The 20,412-nt window shown below is 34.9% G+C and overlaps 3 protein-coding genes across 5 annotated transcripts in view; 1 reads left to right on the top strand and 2 right to left on the bottom strand.

Annotated features, from left to right (window-relative positions):
• The window catches only part of LOC131008955 (uncharacterized), a 984,029-nt gene that overhangs the window by 252,872 nt on the left and 710,745 nt on the right, over positions 1 to 20,412 (top strand). The window lies entirely within an intron of this gene.
• On the bottom strand, positions 6,086 to 12,465 carry LOC131008933 (ATP-dependent DNA helicase Q-like 1). Of its 2 annotated transcripts, XR_009096365.1 has the most exons (12): positions 12,198 to 12,465; positions 11,346 to 11,740; positions 10,750 to 11,007; positions 9,856 to 10,019; positions 9,060 to 9,156; positions 8,901 to 8,944; positions 8,524 to 8,638; positions 8,089 to 8,442; positions 7,601 to 7,825; positions 6,995 to 7,522; positions 6,658 to 6,781; positions 6,086 to 6,526 (listed from the first exon to the last, which is right to left on the bottom strand). XR_009096365.1 is itself a non-coding variant. In XM_057936054.1 (10 exons), exons 1-10 carry the CDS (start codon positions 12,310 to 12,312, stop codon positions 7,412 to 7,414), a joined length of 1,878 nt encoding a protein of 625 aa, XP_057792037.1. In that variant the 5' UTR covers positions 12,313 to 12,465; the 3' UTR covers positions 6,834 to 7,411. The 2 variants fall into 2 exon arrangements, 1 of the variants encoding a protein (XP_057792037.1); XM_057936054.1 differs by lacking the exons at positions 6,086 to 6,526; positions 6,658 to 6,781 and having other exon boundaries at positions 6,834 to 7,522.
• On the bottom strand, positions 15,232 to 19,203 carry LOC131008939 (uncharacterized). The gene is made up of 7 exons (XM_057936061.1): positions 17,931 to 19,203; positions 17,680 to 17,853; positions 17,306 to 17,347; positions 17,157 to 17,231; positions 16,960 to 17,070; positions 15,653 to 15,778; positions 15,232 to 15,548 (listed from the first exon to the last, which is right to left on the bottom strand). The coding sequence occupies exons 1-7, from the start codon at positions 19,056 to 19,058 to the stop codon at positions 15,477 to 15,479; spliced, it is 1,728 nt and encodes a 575-aa protein (XP_057792044.1). The 5' UTR covers positions 19,059 to 19,203; the 3' UTR covers positions 15,232 to 15,476.

Below are 20,412 nucleotides of genomic sequence, written 5' to 3'. Positions count from 1 at the left end.
ATGAGTAACAGATGGGCTTAGCAGACTTGGGAGGCAATACCTCTCTTTGAAACCTCTCTATATGTTGGTTCTGCACCTTCTGCAACCTCAGGTCCAAAGGATTCCGACTGGATCCGTCCAATTTATTCCGCACGCTCTCAAAGATTACGATGTCATGTTCACCATGAAATGCAGGAGGAGCAGCCATTAAGTAACTAGAATCTCTGAATGAGTAGGACTCAGGAAACGGGTTGAAACAGGGTGATTCATTAACATTTGAAGTTGGCAAGGAATCCAGTCCCATAAGACGTGCGACAACCCCAGGCGCTTTTGTTACCTGTTCCGAGTCACCACTAGCTAAAGAAGCATATGGATAATCTTCGTGACATGTAGCGTTAAGAGCGAAGCCTTTATCAAGCACCTTCATACAAGCACACAACAAGAATAATTAAGTCAGTATCAAAACCTTGTAATAATTATTTTGTGTTCACTGCCAGAGAAGAAAATTTCAAGAGAATTACCAGCTGACGTCGTGCAATGACTGAACCATGACAATTATCTTTTCCATGGTTCGAACTCTCTGCACACAATAGCACAAATGACATTCAAACGCCGAAAACAGTACAATATACAATAAAACTATACTACTGTACTGTTACAATAACAAGAAGAATACCAGGTAGATCGGGTTTGCTAGTGAAGAGCTTCTTCCGAGATTTACCATTCCAATCGAACAACTGAAGAAAGCCTCCCTTTCCTCGCTTCTCAACCTCCATTTTAGTTCTTTACTCGGAACATAAAATTCTCTAGATAACGACCAGATAAATCAAGTGACTCCCATCTGCTAGAGTAAAAACAGATGAATCATTAGAAGTGATCAAAAATTGGAAAAAGAAATAAAATAAATCAATAGAACTCCACTGACAGCTGACTAAATTAGACCCCATATCAAGATCGACGAAACCCTACTATACAGCATTTTACAAACACAAAATGCAGCGATAAGCACAAATTCTTACAGATATCCGTTTCGCTCATGTAAATTTTCATAAAAGGGATGATAATCAGATAATCTGATACCCTACACAAAATCAAGCTGATACCCCATTTTCATAAATCCCCAAATTCAATGACAAAACCACTAGCACACACATAAGCTCACACAAGCCCGAGGTTGAGGAAAAATACGGAGACCTCACTTCCTATAAACACACAGTATAAACGCAAAAACGAAAAAAGGTCAAATCTCATTCAATTCCAGCGCTTAAAATAATACTCATATATCTCAATTCACACAGGTGCTCGTGCTCGTGCTCGCGCCCGTCAACACTCGCAAATGTGTACATAATATAGCCACATTGAACTGAGCAGACCTCAAATTTTTCATTACTTCAATCAAATTGCACATACGAACCTGCAAAGCTCATGGTGAAAATCTTCACATCACTAACGTCGAGAGGACTCCGTACAGAGCTTCAACCTTTCTTGTCAGAAACAGCAGCATTAATTGACGAGTACAGAATGAGAGCAGAAGTAAAGATCTGGGACGTTCAACGAGAAGTGGATATGGATTTTGAATTTCGATCTCGCAATGCAGTAGAGAGAGAGAGAGAGAGAGAGAGAGAGAGAGAGAGAGATTTGAAAAAAAAAAAAAAAGTGAAAAAGAGTGTCGCTTACACACACACACACAGTCAGAGTCACCACCGTTATGTAATTGAGTATTGATTATTTGATTTTGACTGTATAAGCTATGGTCCATTGCTACATTTAATTTCATTTAATTTATTAGTATACGTTAATGCTCAGAAAAGGAAAATTAATGCATTGAAAATCCTGGGAATAATAATTTCATCACATGGTTGGTTTCAGCAAAATTATTTCAAGCTTTTCAATAATTTCTCAAATAGACAAAATAAATATGGGCAGTGTGTGACGAAAAATCAAGTTGTCTTTGGAAATTTGGACGATTCTTTTGCCTTTTGCGTTTGAATTTATTCGAGTTTGGCTTCATAAAAATATGAATAATTCAAAGGTGTGAGTGAATTTTATTTCATTGCTATGCATATAATTAAGTTGCTATTTGGACTAACAGTACATGATATGATATATGATTATAATTTAAATTTTGAAAAAGACTAACTCGTGCCACGTGTCATCTGAAACTGACTGCTGATATCTGTAGAGTTTAGGAATAATTGTTACCTAAATTGTTTATATTTTCGCATTTTAGATCTTAATATGAACAACCTAATCTACAATTGTACATTACTCTAATCCCTAATTAAGTTTTGTGTCTTTATTTTCTTTAGGATTTGTTATAGGGTTGACAATTTTAAACGTGACATGAAAGCAACACAATTAAGAGTGGTTATATAGCTAAGAAGCACTGTGTGAATTATTGAGTAACAAAATGCAAGAACTAAAGGTAATTGATTTTAAATTGATAAATATCATTCAAGATATACAAAAACGTTTTTATACAAAATAGGGTTATTAGCGCAAAAATACACGAATTTTGGATTAATTTTAATTTTTAGTACAAACTTTAAAAAGTACTCCCTCCGTCTCAAACGAAATGTCCTGTTTTCCTTTTTGGGCTGTCCCAAACGAAATGTCTTGTTTCCTTTTTTGGCAATACACTCTCTCTCTATACTTAATATTTAAATAATTTCCATCAACTCACTTTATCTGCTTTATACACATTTCTTAAACTCCGTGTCGAAAAGAAATGGGACATTTCGTTTGGGACGGAGGGAGTATCAAATAATATACCAATTTATTGTTTGTAGTAATTTTAACACGAATTCGAATTGCTAGATTGTATTAAATCGTAAGACATTTATTTTGATTTGTCTCGAATTGTATCTATGGAAATAAAGTGACATGAATGAGTAGCAACTAAAGACAACTACGATTCAACTACAAAAATTGATGCATTATCTGACATTTTTAAAGTTTGTGTTAAAATTAAAATTGGTCCAAAGTTAACGTATTTATGCACCAATAACTATTTTTATAAACGTTCGGTTTGTCTACATCAACATTTCAGCGTACCAAGTACGTTTTATTTGGTCGGAAATTTAATTTGCGTTAAAATTATTACAATTGATGTATTTTTTTTACATTTTTTTAAAATTCGTGTTAAAAATCAAAATTGATTAAAAAAAAAAATAGGTGTATTTTTGCACTAATATCATATTTTGTCACTTAAATAATTAGAAAAAAAATAAAAAAATTGGCCGTCAGCTGCCACCACTCTGCAATCCTCTATCCTTGATTTTGGTTGCTTCAAATATGAATTTGGGTTTATCACTCCAAGAAATCACACCATACCTTCCAATCCCCAAAGAAGTCGAGACTTTTTATTCTTATTTCTAGTCCTTTTCATCATCATCTCAACCACTGCAGAAACATGCCCATTTTGTTGTATTTTATGTAGCAAATTTTTTGGAAGAAAGAGCTCAAGGAGGGAAAGGGGCAATTTTTTTTTATCTCAAGATCATTTTAAAGGCCTTGATACTATTGCTAACTCATTTTTAACATCAAAATGATAGTAATTTTTATGTTTATAGTTAAGATTCATAGTTTCCATCGTGCCACCTAAAAAATTTTGTCGTCAGAAATCAAACCCAAGTCATTATCAAAATTTGGCATAAACAAAAGTTAAATAAAAAACTTTTTTTTAGAATAAAATAAAAAACTTAATAGTCCCTCCTATTCATTTTATTAGTCGTTTTAGGTTTTTTAATTGTTTACATTTTATAAGTCGTTTTGACTTTCTAAACCAAATTTGTCCCTGTTTATTTAACTCTTTCATTAATTATTCAGCGTAAATTGATTTATATATTGTCATATAAATTTGGGCAACTTTTTTATTTATTAATATTTGTGCCTCGGCTTAGGCCATCCACTATGGGAGGTTCCTTAATCTACGTGGCATTGAAGGGACCCGCTCCTACCATACTGGACATCAAACTTGGGGTACCAATGAAGGAAATGGGTACCAGCAGAGGATCCCGGTGCTTGTGTATGCGGTGGGGCCCCAATCAATTTCCTCTCTCCTCCTTTTTTCCTTTTTGTCCTTTTTTTCATTTTCCTATATGTATTTATATATATATATAATTGTATATTATGGTAAAAGTAATAATAATAGTGGGTCCATGAATAGTAAAAGTGAGGTAGTGTTATAGTGGAAAAAATATTAGATACTTGAAAAATGAGATAATTGATAATGTGGCACCACGATGGAGTAGCACTACAGTGGATGCCCTTAGGAAGACTTATAATTTGAATAGAAGGGAGTATTAGATGAATAGTTATCAGAATAATTAGGAGAATTGAGCATTGAGCACTGCCCCGATAAAAGAGAATTTCCCAATATTTATTGCATTTTCACATTCCATGTACCTTACTTGGTTTTGTAACTCAAATGTTGTTTTACTTTGTGTCGTCTTCCGCCCGCTTCTCTAAACAAAATTCCCCTTTATCCTTTTTCAAGGTCTCAAAATCGAGAAGAAAATGAAAAGGAGAAATGGGAGAAGATACAAACCAACCAACAAACAAATTTAATGCCTATCGATCCTTTCCACATACCCTTGACTGCATAGATCCTTTCCAACCACAACGTGGCTGCATAGATTTATTGTAAAAATTTAATGCCTATCGATCCTTTCCACATACCCTTGACTGCATAAATCCTTTCCAGCCACAACGTGGCTGCATAGATTTATTGTAAAAGAGTAAATACAGACCCTAATAGCACTGTAGTGAATAGTATTGACTTTTATGTTCCGTTTAGTGAAACAATGGCGTTTGTTTCAAGCCTTCTTTTGCTTACATTAAAAGAACAAGAACTTAAGATTCGAGTTGATTTTCATTAATAACACAACCTCTACTCAAATTTATTAGTCTATGAAACATCTCACTAAGGAAAGATGCACGAATTTTAAGAAAAGTTAATTATATATTTAAGAAGCAGAAAAAGAGTCAACAAATTATAAAAAATAGTGACAATTAGTGGAATTAAAGTATAAAAATGGTGGATCCATTAATGACAATGTATGTAAACATATGAGAATTGCAAGGGTGTTAATTAATAAAATTATTTTTAAAAATAAATTATAAAAAATATTTTATGAAAATAATAGAAAAATATATCATGAACAAAAAGAGTCATTATTTATGATGCCGTACAATGCCAACAAAGTTTCTTCAATGTATACCCCACAACGATATAACTTTATTGATTAAAAAATTGGAATGTTTAATTGTAAAAAGTTAATATCTGCTATTATTTTTAAAATTTTAGAAGTAAAGGAGTATTAATTCGGATAAGCATATTATTTTCTACTATTAACCCTAAAGTTAATATGTCAGTAAATATTTTTCCACTTATTGTATGGATAGTATTTTCATTTTTGTGTGGTGTAAGCGAATTGCTTATTTTCTCTTAAAAAACCTCTTGTAATTCTAATTCAAACAAATACGTCAGTAAATATTTTCTCTTAAAATAATAACCACATCTGCAACAAAGATATTTCACAGAAGATTGCCAAACATTAAGATGTATAGTATTAATTTCTCTTTTTTATACTCCCCCAATCCCATCCAATTTGGGCTTTTTTTTACACGATTATTTAAGAGAGTACTATTGTATTGTATATGTATATGAAATCATATTTGATGTAGTATAAAATAATTATCCAAAAAAAAATATAGATCAAGTCAAACCAAACGAAGAGAGTATATAAATATTGTTCATCACTTAGATAGAAAATGAGCGAAGTAAAACAACGTAAGCATCAAATGATCAGATTTTTTTTTTTTTGACTTAGGGGAGTTGGAGAGGAGGAGTGGTGGGGTTTGAACCCGAGATCTCACTGTTCACACATAGGAGGTCGCACCGCTTGGTGTCCTTAGAGACATCAAATGATCAAATTATACTAAGGTATTATATATTACTCCGTAGTAAATGATACTACTTGGAGTAACATATGCCGTATTTTTATTTTATTAACAAGAAAAACAACTCCCTCATAGAGAGAGAGAGTAAACACTCGATGCGAGTGTCCAAACTCATGCATCATTCATCATGCACTAAGGTTCCCCTCCAACCAAAATTATAGCCCAAATTTCAAACTGTACCCAACGTCAAAGGGTTTATTGTGGGCCAAGGAGTATTTGGCACTATTCTTCATTTTCAACCACTACTCAAAACCCTATAATTACTCCGATGCACTTTCATTCTTATAAAACCAATAAAAAAAGGGAGGGAGGGAGGAAAAAGAGAGATAATGATTTCATATTTTCTCAATTCTCATGCCGTACCCTAAATCTTGGTGAGTGATTTCTAAGATTAGCAGAATTTGGGGCAGGGCCAAAAATATTCAAGATTGTATAAATAAAATAGTGGGTGGAGGAGTTGTTAAAATCATACCAAATGGCAAGGTGTTTGCATGTGCTAGTGATCAAGATGATTGGTTCAAAATCCTTGTGGCTAGATCTCTGATTGAGGGCCCATCTAGATTCCGATATCATATGATGCTAACTGCACAACCCAAATTTATCAAAGACCAAAACATACTAATGATTCCGATATCATTTGATTAATTAATTAATCAAAGACCAAAACATGCTAATAACAAGGACCACTCCCTAAATACTTTATTAGTAAATTACCTGTGTTGTGACCTGAGCATAAATTTGAGCAGACACAGAGATGGACTAGCCCATGTTAGTCAAACCACGTTTTCCCTTTCTTCTGATTTTGTGGGCACATGGGAGTTTGGGTGTTCAAACAGTGCTTTCAACACAAAGGAAAAATCATCCACACCACATAAACCAATACCAAACTCTCAAAAAGTTGAAATTGCTGACTTATTTCTACTTTGTTAAGAAATCAAAAGTATAAATCAACTTAGAAAATCTGTTCCCATAAGAGAGAGATAAAGGTGGTTACAAGTGACATCAAAAATAAAGACACCTTCTTTCTAAGCACACAATCTTAATATTGTACCTTGTTTTGATGTCAATATTCTCCATGAACCATGATTTGTTGTATACATTTCAAACACATCTCTCTCAACCTTTTGAAATTGCTAGAATCGAGGTGGCTCGTCCTCAATTTCAGCTCCTCAAGCTAAGGAAGAATGTATCTTTCTCTAGTCCTCCTCCTCCACTTGTTAATAAAAAAGGTACCAATGGACCATTTACATTTATCCCCAATGGCTCAGCAGCTCAAGCTCTCTATATCAATAAAAGTCCATAAAAATTTGGCCCGCCTGATTTCATCGTAGCAAGATTGGTTGTTGTTATGGGAGGGTGTGAGCTACACTGAGAAGGGCTTCTAAGCAAAGGGGAAGGTTATGCTGGCCCAAAGTCATTTCAATAAATTAGAATGGAGAAAAAGGTGAGCAATATAATGCATTCCTGGTCATGAAGATAACTTGAGACAGTTATCACAAGGATTGGAGCCATTTCTGCAGGCATTGCGATCGAAGGATTCTCCAAAGTGTTCTAGTAAAGCTTGCCTACGGCATTCATCCTGCAGCAGTTTAAATTTTACATTTATAAGAAAGTTATAAGTTAGATGATTACAGCAGCTCCATAGGTTAGTTTGTACCTTGAGTTCACAATATGTTTGCATTTTCCGGGCTTGATCCATGGCAAGTTTGAAGTTTTCTCTTTTACCAGTTTGTCCACTCCTAAGCATGCATACAATCCGACTAAAATCCTTCCTCTGATACAGAAGAATGCATTTGGAAGATAGATTATCTCGTCCTGCCCTTCCAGATTCCTGATAGTAACTCTCTATTGATTTGGACATGGTGTTGTGAACAACAAAACGCTGAAACAAGGACAAGAAAGTCAACTTCGTCGTTCTAATTCTTGCATGCTTCATAGAAATTCTTGGAAAGACAAGATTCAGAATTCAGTATAGCTTGGGATAAAGCAAAGGTTCACAGGCTGAATCAATTGCAATATCGAAAATGTCTAACCCTCTTAATTGCATGACCGATTTTCATTTATCTGTATTTTCAAACATTGATTCTAGAAGTACAATGGAAGAACAATAAACGCAAAATATAAAGATCAGACAGTAAGACTCACAACATCAGGTTTGTCTATTCCCATCCCAAAAGCTATGGTTGCACAAACAACGTGGGCTTCTCCACTATGCCATTTTTGCTGAGCCGCAATCCTCTGACGAGCAGCCAAACCAGCATGGTAATGCACTGTTTTGATCTTGAATTTCTCCTTTAGAAATTTTGATACCTCCACGCATTCATTTTTTGAAAGGCAATATACAATTCCACACAAATTTTTGAAACGATCCATCAGTAAATTCCCAAGCTGTTTGAGCGGTTCTTTAGTTTTCCCTATCACTTCATACTTCAAGTTTGGCCTATCAAAACTTGCCTCTAGCACCATTGCTTGGGGGATTCGCAACGAGTTTACAATATCCTGCTCATAAGATCAGTTTAGAGATTGACAGTAAAAGAGATTTTAGCTAATTCAGATGTAACCAAATGCCAGTAATCTAACCTTCCGAACTACTGGGGTTGCAGTGGCAGTTAAAGCCATCACAGGAACATATGGAAAGTTCTGTTTGAGGCATCCTAATACTCTATAATCCGGACGGAAGTCATGGCCCCACTGGCTGATAAACAAAGCAAAGAGATTATAAAAAACAAACACTTTTATTCAAACTAGTTGTATCGTTAATCTAACACTTTATCATGTTGGCTCAATTTCATAAACATGCAGCACATGCTCTGTGGACTCAAGAGCACATTCATGTCATCCATGATATGGAAACTTTAATTTTCAAGTTTTTCCCTTTTATCAAAATCTTTCCTATATCCAGCTTCTTCTCTGACATACTAGAACTTGTCTCTGGAAAACCTCACTGAACAGCATACCTCAGACAGTGAGCTTCATCAACAACAAATCCTGCTAATTGTCCCTGAAATAGAGATACAAGTATTTTCATATTCATTATCATGACGAACGCATCAGAAAGTCGAAAGAGTAGAGCATCAAATTTTGCCTTGGTACTCCACAGCATAGAAAGGATTTACCTTCCTATGCAGAACTTTTAGGATCTCCTGAAATGACATATTTCCAGCAACCTTTTCTGGAGTTACATACAGAAGTTTACAGGAAGGCTTTTCTTTCCTATAACATTCAAGCAAAATGAAAAATGTGATATGAAAAAAATTAGTGAGCAATCAATATATTTATGTTGAGTAGCTGCAGTGTGCACTTCATTTTGAAGCTATATCAATATCCGTGCACATAATACCACTTTCCTGTAATTTCACAAAGAAACTCTGCTGGCAAGTAATAATCAGAGAAATTGGCTGAGATCCTTCTACACTTCTAGCAGCTGATCCCATAAAAGTCAAATTATTCATAATTTAGGCATAATTTGTCTCGCACAGTCGCACTCTTCACGGTTATAAACAAGGATCAAGCTAGGAAAAGAAAATGTACTAAAGTATTCATTGTTTAGAACATTTGGTACTCAAGTGAAAGATAAAGAGTAAAATGTTACATTACATACGAACCCTGTTATGTTCACATTGGGTTTTTATTTTACTTCAGGTGTATAAGATGTTTGCTGCTGCAGAGGATGGTAAATTACATTTAAATAATAATAAGATTTGGATATGAAGTTGCTACATGACATTGTATTTCCAGGAAATACATTTCTAGGTTCATGAAAGAAATTAAGTGGTATTGGCCTGATAACCACAGCTTGAGAGGAGTATTTGACTGGACCAATAAGGAGGTGAAGAGTAGATGTAATGATATTACACCAATACCCATGGAGAATTTAAAAAAAGTGCACATTGAGAATACACTGACATTTACCTTAATTCTTGAAGCACGACTGCTGCTTGTGATGGTTTCTGTTGAGAATTTAAAAAAGTAGCTGGTATACCATATTTGAAATTCAGTGCAACAATCTGATCTTGAATGAGGGAAAGAAGTGGAGATATAACAATTGTAACACCTGGCTTCAAAATGGCTGGAAGCTGCATAATATGGTATGACCAAGTAAGAAAACAAATATATATCCCTATGTTATATAGGAAGTGAATCATATGAGAACTTTTCTTAGTATAGGAACTAGGAACCAATCTGTATCATTGATCTTTGTATGATCTACAGTCATTATGAAAGAAAGCATTATCGTGATATACAAAAAGAATTATATCAAAGAAGCATTATTATACATTATAAAAACATGTTGAGTACAGGAGGCATAGTTACTACAAGAACCCATCCAGGTATAGATCCTCCAACAATGACTAAATGAATCCTTGAGAACCCGTGATTGAAATGAGGTCAATAGAAAATGAACCATTTGGCCAAGCAATAGACTAACTAAATCCTGTAACCATATGGGGTGCAATGAAGATGGAGAACTCAGATAATAATACTAATACAATGTACACTATCATCTCTATCAGGAGTGCTCAAAAGTATTTACCATACCATATGTCCATAATATTAATATTACCAAGTGGAAGATATTCTTCCCTTGAATGTTGAAAGAAAAAAAAAAAACAGAGGCCACATTCTAGCAACAAGCAAAGCTAATGATCAAGCCATGAGAAAACTAGACAATTTCTCAGAATCATGTCATGCAAGTTTTCTATAAAAATGGGTATCGTATTGGGCTATAACTAAGTAGTTTTGCAGGCAGGTTATAATCCAAGAAATTTCATAGTGGAAGGCCTAGTTTACCATCATGGCACTGACCTGGTAACAAAGGCTTTTACCACCTCCAGTGGGCAAAAGAACAAAACAATCACGATTAGCAACAAATGCTTTACATGCTTGATGCTGCAAGGGTCGAAATCTTCTGTTACCAAATACAACAATGTTTGCCAATTCAAAATCATCTAGTTTTTGCAGCTCGTCATATGTGAGAGATCCACTATTCTCATATAAACTGGAGTTCCATGTTTCGTGAGAAACTGATGAACCTGAACTTCGAGTTGGATCATTTCGATAGGCCTGCAAAAATAATTGCATAGCATTACTCTGGAAGCAGAGAAATGGTAAACACTTTTTGTCCATCTTATTCCTTTGGATAGAGGAAAACTGGTGGGGTTTGAAGCAACGCAAGGCATGTTAAAGATTCATAAGCATGCCTATTTATAATTATACTATTTTACCCCAGGTATAAGCTGCTTTGAAGCATATTGTAAGTTCTTATGTTATCCACATAATATCAGATATTAGGTAGGGGGAGGGGAGGGTGCAAAATAATCAAGGAATTGGTTTGCAAAATCCTAAAGCAACAGCTTCATTTATAATCATAGGAGTTGATATTAAGGAAAAGAAGTCCTTACAGAAATTGATGGAGGTTTTACTGAACTTGGAGAGGGGTCCCAGCCAGTTCCATTTAAAGCAATACTAGAGGAAGATTTCAATCGTTTTCCGGAAATATTGTAGCTTGCCTCTTCACTGTCACTTGAAGTATCTAAATGCATCACATTATGATGCTTCTGAGATTCAGGAGAATCTTCTATGACATGAATTTTGCTTCTTTTTTCTTTATCCTCTGAATCATAATTCTTGGGAAGATCCTTGTCCAGAATCTCAGTCAAAGCACCGCAAGCTTCTGATTCCATAGCTTGCACATCATCCCAATCCTCAGCTTCAGTCTCTTGCATAAATTCAGCAAGTGATGCAAGAAAGTCATCACCACAGTGCTCCACAGTGATGAAATCTCGCCCATCATCACCTTAACAAGAAGGAAGATGTAATAAATTCGTGAAACCATGCAACCAAGTATTTGAGATGCCTTAGAACTGAAATTCAGAATAATACTTCAAAAATAGCTTAAGGTTCTTCATATCAAAAGTGAAAGTATCAATATAGCACACAGTTTGATTCAAACGGAGTATCCCTTAACCAAACTCTTTATATATTTCAACTATACAGTTATCAATATTTTGAATCTCCTCATAATCATTCATCATATATATTAACATTTCAAAAACATTCAAGGATGCCCAATCTCATCAGACAGCTTTATTCAGCTGTCACCTGCAGCGTTCAGTATTCATTTCCTCAAATAATTCCAAAACATATTATGAAGAGACACGGTTTCCATCAGTAACTCAGCCATTGACAACAAAGTCCAATCAGAGAAAAGCATTAGGGTTTTGGGCGTGAAACAAAAAGGGGGAATAGTTCACCATATAGTTGAACAAGGCGATCCAAGCAGTTATTGGCGGAGTCCTCGTCGAATCCGAATTCGAGAGCTAAGCTGATCAATCTCGCCTTCTCCAACTCCAAATCGTCGCCGTCCATTTCTCAACAGAAATCTTCTTCCCGCCGGTGAGAGTCTAGAGCTATTTCCCGCGCTTTCAAAAATTGGATTGTATTTTCACTAACTTAGTGTTACGGCATTAAACGGCCCGTTCTATGGGCTTACTTACTGAGCCCAAGCCCGCTTATGTGATGGGCCTTTGTAAACCCAGTCTTCTGCCCCGAGACAAAAGTTATCATGCGTTCAGTTTTACTATGTGTGCGGATCGAATCGACTCAAATTTGATCCGAATTTAACCTAAATTTTGAATCATGATTCGAATTCGACCTGGCACCAATCCAAACCTTGATCCATGATTCGTACAAGTTGAGTCGACTCAGGCCAAACTCGACATCAGGTTTGAACCGGATCGAGCCCGGGTTCAACCCACGCACACTATCAGCACACGCTAGCGTGCCTCCCTTTTCAAAGAAGAAATCACTCATATCAAATTACTTGTTGTACCACATCGTTTTAATTTAAATTACCATTTTAATTGTCGCGTCATAGTCACTTGTATAAAAAATGTCGTGTAATAAAATTTCAGCGCAACATAGTATTAAATGTCGTCGAAATTTTATTCCAACGAACTCTAAAAATTTCAAACCAAAAATATAGTATTGATTAAAAACAAAAGGTTAAGTATGTTTTGTGTATTTATAAACAATTAACCCTATATATCATGTATCATCTATAGTGAAAAGTGTGCTTTAATTTTTTTCAAAATAGAAAATACTACTACTACATAGTAAAAAATTAGAGATTTAAAATTAAAGTTGATTGTCAGAAATAACACAGACCTTTACTAAGATTAATTGTACAACATTATTTATGATGCAATACATAATAAATGTCACATTGTTTTTCAACTACAACGTCTCTATATTTTTTCAAACAAAATTTGTCCATTTTGTACCCTAGAACGACATAATTTTGGGATGTTTAATTACAAAAAGTTAAAATGCGATATTATATTTTCAACAATTTAGAAGTGATGTAAAGAATATATTTCGGAAAAATATAATATTTTCTACGATTAATTTCTTTTTTTATATACATGGATCACTTGATATAAAACGAGCTAAGTAAAAACAACATATATATATATACTAACATATCATCAACAAGAAATGTCTGTATTTTTATTTTATTAACAAGAAGAAAAAAAAAGAACTCTCATTACACGACATATATATTTCTATATATGTCCGGCAACAAATCTTTATGTATGAAACAAAAAACCTAGACATCCTTAATTTACAATCAAAGAAATAAACAAGACTCCTAAGAAATATTATGTACCACATATATCAATTTCCTCACACTTGAACCAGAAATAAAGAATGGAAATCTTTCAAATATTCCCAACAAGTAAATTAAGCACCGGAAATAAAGAATGAAAATCTTTCAAATACTAATATCTTATGAAATCATGGCATATAGGTATATGTGAGTAATAATATATAATAATACTAAAAAAAAGCAACGAATTGGGTGTGAAATTCCCATGCAATTAATTAGTATCCATGCACAAGTTTGGAGCATTTCTTCTTGAACCAACGCAAGCCTTTCTTCAACTTGTTCTTGATCTTTCCCTCTAAGGCATACATTTTGTATTTGGCGACCCTTCTCTTCCTCTTCATCTCTGCATCACTATACCATGCCGGTAAAATCGGCTTTCTTTTCGGGTTGAAATTCTTGTACGATGAGATTTGAACCTTAGAACTTCCGATAATTTCCATTAACTTTTTTCTTTTATCTTTTTGGACTTCTTGATGATGATGATCTCTCCTCTCTATCACTTTCTTTCTCTGTCTCTCTCTATGACAATCGTAGAGAGAGAAGAGAAAGAAGAATGTGAGGATTTGCCTAGCTCCTCTATAGTTTCACAGAGAAATACAATTGTCTTTTAGGATTTGATGCAATGGTCAATTGTTTCTAGGGTTTGATATTCCTTTTTTGTTGTTGGGGGAATTGATTTTTTTTTTTTTTTCACGTGTTGGTACGTCGTGTGCGATGTATAATCATTTGAAGATATGCAGTGGATGATTAGGAGGAAAAGAGTAGAGAAGAATGTGGATGGCCAGAAACTTGTTAGTTTGTTTTATCCTATTAATTAATTCTTTAGCATATATACATAATTTATTATTTAATGTATTGAGCACAAGTAAATAACTCGTGATTTTGTAATTAATTATTTAAAAACTTCATCAACGTACGTTAAAATCTTATGGGCCTAAATTTGAAAGAAAGTGAAATGTATAGACAATTGAATGTGAAAATTAATACGGCCCCAAATAAATGTCTCTTACATGAAATCCACGATGAGACTATACAAGTTTTAGCCTAACAAGTATAAAAACAACATCACCGAAACCATTTTGTTTATTTTATTATACTCTCTTACAAATATTATATACCAAAATGTAGTTACAATTTCATTTGTATTCGTATTAGACAAATAAAAAAAAAATCATATATATATATATATATATATATATATATATTGTGCGTGTGTTGGTCAAGTGGTAGGAGGTTAATGCCTAAGACCTGAGGTCCTGGACTCAAGTACTCCATTGCACGGTCTTCAAAATTTATTTATTTACTTATGTAATTTATCAATACTTGAAAAAGATAGAAAAACAACACATTCAAAAACAAACATTTACACGTTTTGACTTTGGTGCAAGCTATTACACGTACAGTATTCTCATCCAATCAAATAGGTCAGAGGTTCGAGTCACTAGATGACTAGAGTATGAGTGTATTTTTTCTTTTTTTTGAATAATAACAAAAAAAAAATAAAAAAAATAATTGGCCAATTAGGTGAAACAATAACGTTTTTATCAAGGACTTGAATGAAGAAAGAAAGTATAACCGATCAAAAGTAGGCAGATAGATGGGTTATCCAATATATGCAGTTTTTAACATGAAGCAGATCAATTAAATGTGAAGCAGAGAATATCATACATTATCGTGCATATACAAGATATTTTCTTTAGCTATTGAACTTCTATATGTTACAATGGCTATACATGTAAAGAATAGAGGAACTAATCAACCTAATAAACTACCTGATCACAGCATGGAGATGCTGATGAATTCATATTCTGTAGCCTGCAAAAAACTCTCCCCAGATAATGAACAAGCAAACTGATTAAGGGCTTCAGTTCACAGTGACGGTCTCGCCACCAGAAATGGTTCCGGTGACTAAAATAGACAATTTTTTCCCGAAAACCTGCAAAGCATACAAGAGTATGATAACAATACAGAAGGATAATCGGGATAATATAAAGCTAGAATTTCAAACAAAATCATTTAAACAAGAATAATAACTGCTACCTTCCTAAAATGTCCCAATTCTTTCTCCATCGACGTATTGATATCCCCATCTAATGGTTGTATGATGTCGGCTAATGCTTGCACAACCTCGTCAGACTGATTTCTTGCCTCACCTGCATTGAGTACCTGAATGTGTACTTGCATCAGTGAATCGCTTGTGGGAATTAATTGAAATTGTACACTTAAGTAACTCCATCTCAGTATTCATACTTGAATATTTTTATCTTCTTTTCCATTACTGGCAAACCATGAATTCATTTGAATGCAAGTATATACTAAGACAAACCAAAATGCTGATTCAGCAAAGTGACTTGTCTGGAAATCTAGGTTAACATGCCTCCACAATAGCTACTAGAGAAGCCAGATTCACACCAAAGGAAGACAAGATCAAGTGGCACATGCTTGCTTAACTTAAAGACAGATATACAGATCCCATCTTTTTCTTTAATTATACTTGTTTAATTATATAGCAAGTACTCCATTTATTGGTAAGCCCAGAATAAACTCTTCAGTATAGGTATACAAAATGCTTTAACAACAGCTCATATGGGTGCCAAACCCATCCTGGCTGAGCACATACAGAATTAGAATAGCCTTTTAATTTTATGAACAAGATAATAGAGCAAGAAGGCTGAAATAACAAGACAAAGGCAACAGATCTATCTTTCAAAGATTAAAATATGAGATCATGTTAGTTAAGTGTCTAACAAGTGTATATAGTTCTCTATCAGGATTAGATTCCCCTAGCATAAGTAACCTCAGGGTTGTACAGTCTCAGGGCAGAGTCTTTATCCTCACAAGCAGAACGTAATGACATGAGACAGGAAATGCCTACTTGGAATTTAGAGTCTTTGACTAGCGTATTTAAAAGATCTATTAATCTATTTCATCTTTCAAGCTTTTCTTAAAGCTATCATAAGTCTGATCTAATCTTTACAAATGAATTGTGTTTAGATTATAAGATTGTAGGGCTTGATAAATGGCAATTTTGCAATTAGAAGACCAAAACTTAATCTCACCTAACAAATAACTTGATCTCTCCTCATTATTCTTAAAAACAACTTGTATCTTATTTCCAAAGTCTATATGAAGAGCTCATAAGCTCTCCAAAAGCATCCTCTTGATATAGGTAGCAATGAAAGCACCAATTCATCTCTCATATTATTTAGATATTCTCAAAGTGGAATTTAAGAGAATATCATAATCTCCTTCCATGACATATTATAAAGAGTGAAGCTCCAAGTTCATGATTGAGAACATGGATATGAAGAGGGGAGAAGTTACATATAATTATAGACTGAACCTACCAATTTGAGTCCTTCTCTAGAATGCGCAATTTCTATGACTTGAATATCCCCAGGAAGACATTGCTGCACTGCATAAGCTAACCGCATAATCGTACAGAGCCTTCTGAATTTCTGCTTTACCAAACAGGAAGGTAAGTTAACAAGAACCTAAATCACAAAATCAAATGCAGATGTTTACTGTATAGATATTCAAATACCTCTTTAGCAGATCCCTCAAAAGCATCTTTTTTTGGATATTTCTTTCTATGGTATCTCACAAGCAGTGAAATTAGCTGAAAGGTTTGTACAATCAGTAAAAATCAAAGCCCTTGAAAATCTAATTACATCACTGAGAAAAACAATATACCTTAATCTCTTCCTCGGTATATCCATGAAGGTGGTCCCCATTCTGAAAACAAAGAGCCAGATCACCATGATTAGGAAACGATATAGACTCCATCCAACTAAAATATTTACAGGCATGAAACTGTAAGTCATAGCTATCTAGCTGATACATGGAATACTATGATGAATTTGTCCTGAAATTTCAATAAAAAGTGAATTTCGTAGCATCAGATTATATCCCTTTCCATGTACAAATAATCACACTTGTAAAGTCATAGCCGACAGAGTCGCAAATTATATACTAGAATACCATGGTGCATTGCAACAAAGATTTAACAGATTCCTCCTACGAGAAGACAAACGAAGCATACAACACTAAATGCATTGTGCGCATACCACTATAACGCGATAAGACTGCTTGTGATAACCCTTTTTGCCAGTATATAGGCCAATACTGTGAAGCAAACTAGCAGCATCTAGGCATTCAAGATCCCTGTCATCCAACGTCACTGAGAGCTTATTGTCATCATTGTGCAGCTGGTTCAATTTCCTCAAACCTTGAAAAATCTCCTGCAAAACCCAAATTAATGAACAACAGGAAAGGAGACCTCACACAAAATGCTCCATTCAAAATATATCCTCTATACCCTCGCAATTGCTGCACACGTTGTAGCAGCTTTCATCCTCTTCTTATTGTTAAACCTCAAAGCAAGCCTGAAAACGGACCTCCACCGTGCATTAGCATTCAAATCAAATCCCTCAACAACCTGCCCCATCATCTCTGCAATCACCCCCTCCCCTAATGCGTACCCTGAAACCTCCATTTCCTCAATCCCCAGCCTCTCAAATATCTCATCAAGTAAAACCGTTCCCGCCAAAATGAACCCAGCTCGCCTCTTGAAAAACTCCATTCTTTTAAGCCTACCTTCCATTCCCTTGTCGTCATCATACAGACTCTGCAGTAAACAGCTCAGCTCTTGCCTAGTAAACCTCCACTCCTTTTTCGCAAACTCCTCAGGCACCCCAACGGCTTCCTCTACCTTAACCGCATAACCTTTGCACACGGCCTTCTCGATAGCTCTAACGGTACCGGAGGAACCTATCACATAATCGAGCTTGAACTCACTGATCTTCTCGATCAATCCAGAAGATTCTAGTTCATTCCGTATATGTTCCCGCATTTGCCCAACATCGGGATATTGCTGAGTCAATGTGACATGCCCTAATCTCAATGATTTCGAAAACAGAACTTTTCCCCTTAACCCTACGGTGAATTCAGTAGAGCCGCCGCCGATGTCAATCGTAAGAACCGTAGAGTTGTAAACCGGGAAGAACTGTAGGACTCCGAGGTAAATGAGGCGCGCCTCTTCGGCGCCGGAGATAATTTCTACGTCGAGACCTAGGGTTTCGTGGATGGTTTTGATGAATTCGGACTTGTTGGACGCTTCGCGCACGGCTGACGTGGCGACGAGGCGGAGACGGGGAGGAGGAAGCCGGTGCGGGTGGAGGTACTGCTGGAAACCGCGGAGGGCGCAGATTGCGCGGTCGAGGGAGTCGGCGGAGATGGCGCCGGCGGTGGTGTCGAGGCCGAGTACGACTGGCTCTTTTAGGCGGTTGAGGTTGAGGAATCGGCCGGAAGATGGATCGACGTGGACGAGTGAAAGTTTGAATGAGTTAGTGCCCATATCCACGGCGGCGAATAAGTTTTTGTCGGCCGTCGCCGTGGTGGTCACCGGAGGTAGATAGCTGCTGCTCATTGATGTGTAAATCAACATTAACTTAACTAATTCTGTTATGTTATTTTGTTGAATCAAGTAGAAATCTTTTTCTTTTTTTCTTTTTCGAAGAAGCAAGTAAAAATCTAAGTCGCCTAAATTCGTAACAATGAAAAAATAAGTACAAAGGTTAATGATCAAATATATTTCAATCTTTTAAACTCGTCAGTGCTAATCATAATCTTATTAATTGTTTTTTAGATGATTATTTCAAAAAATCTATCCTATCCTTTGCTCTATCAAATATATTTCAATCTTTTAAATTCATCACTGCTATCTCAATCTTTGATAATTATATTAATTTCATGTCAATCTTTTCAAATTATTAATTCTATCACAATCTTATCAATTGTTTTTAAGATGATTATTTCAAAAAAAAAAGTAAAATATTAATATTATCATATGCAACTTATTTTTTGAAACAAAATACTATCCTCTAATCGTCATGTTACTATTAATTAACTGTTAAAGTTAAATTTTAAAGATATAATTGATGTAATTTACAAAAATTGTGATATAGTAATTGATAAGTTTTAAAATTTGTGATAATTACTAGTATTAAGGATCGAAACAGATTCGATCACTAATCAAATCCAAAAAGACAAAAAAAAAAAATCGGAATAAATTAATTTTTAGGGGATAGTTAAGCATTTTACCTAGGGCTATAAACGAGCCGGGACTAGTCAAATACTAGCGGGTTTGAGCTCGGCTCGTTTAAATATTCGGATATTCGAGCTTGATTTGAGTTCAATTGGAACTTTCATCTTCTTGTTTGAGCTCAACTCATCACCAATTAGCGAGCTCGAATTCGATTTGAACTCGACTTGTGTGATATTTGATAATGTTGAATTCGAGTTTGAGCTCGATTTTGGCATGTTAGATGTTCGTATATATGATGTTCGAGCTCAAATTCGTTAAAAATTTAGGAAAATTTTATTAATTAATATGTTACTCAAGCTTGAGTTCGTCTTGTTTAAGACTCGTGTACTAACTTGATTGAATGCTCGATTGAAGGTTTGTAAACATGCTCACAAATATGTTCGTGAACAATTGAATCTGAATATGCTCGCGGGCTTAACGAGCTGAGTGTTGTCAGACTCAAGCTCGGCTCAATAAAATTATCGATCTCAAAATTAAGGTCGAGTTCAACTTGTTTACTATTGAATTGAGCTCCGGACAAACTTTTTTCGAATCGAATCTGGAATAACTTGCAAATAATTGCGTTCATTTACAATCCTAGTTTTACCACTGAATTACCGACAAACTATTATGGATTAAAATTATCAATCGAAGTTTTAATACTGATTTATGTAAAAGAAATAATTACTATTAATATAAACGATGACCATTAATA

The sequence above is a fragment of the Salvia miltiorrhiza genome, chromosome 2 (assembly GCF_028751815.1).
Source record: "Salvia miltiorrhiza cultivar Shanhuang (shh) chromosome 2, IMPLAD_Smil_shh, whole genome shotgun sequence".
In the NCBI taxonomy this organism is placed as follows: domain Eukaryota; kingdom Viridiplantae; phylum Streptophyta; class Magnoliopsida; order Lamiales; family Lamiaceae; genus Salvia; species Salvia miltiorrhiza.
The sequence above is the reverse complement of the archived record's forward strand: the minus strand, read 5'-3'. Positions and strand labels throughout refer to the sequence as shown.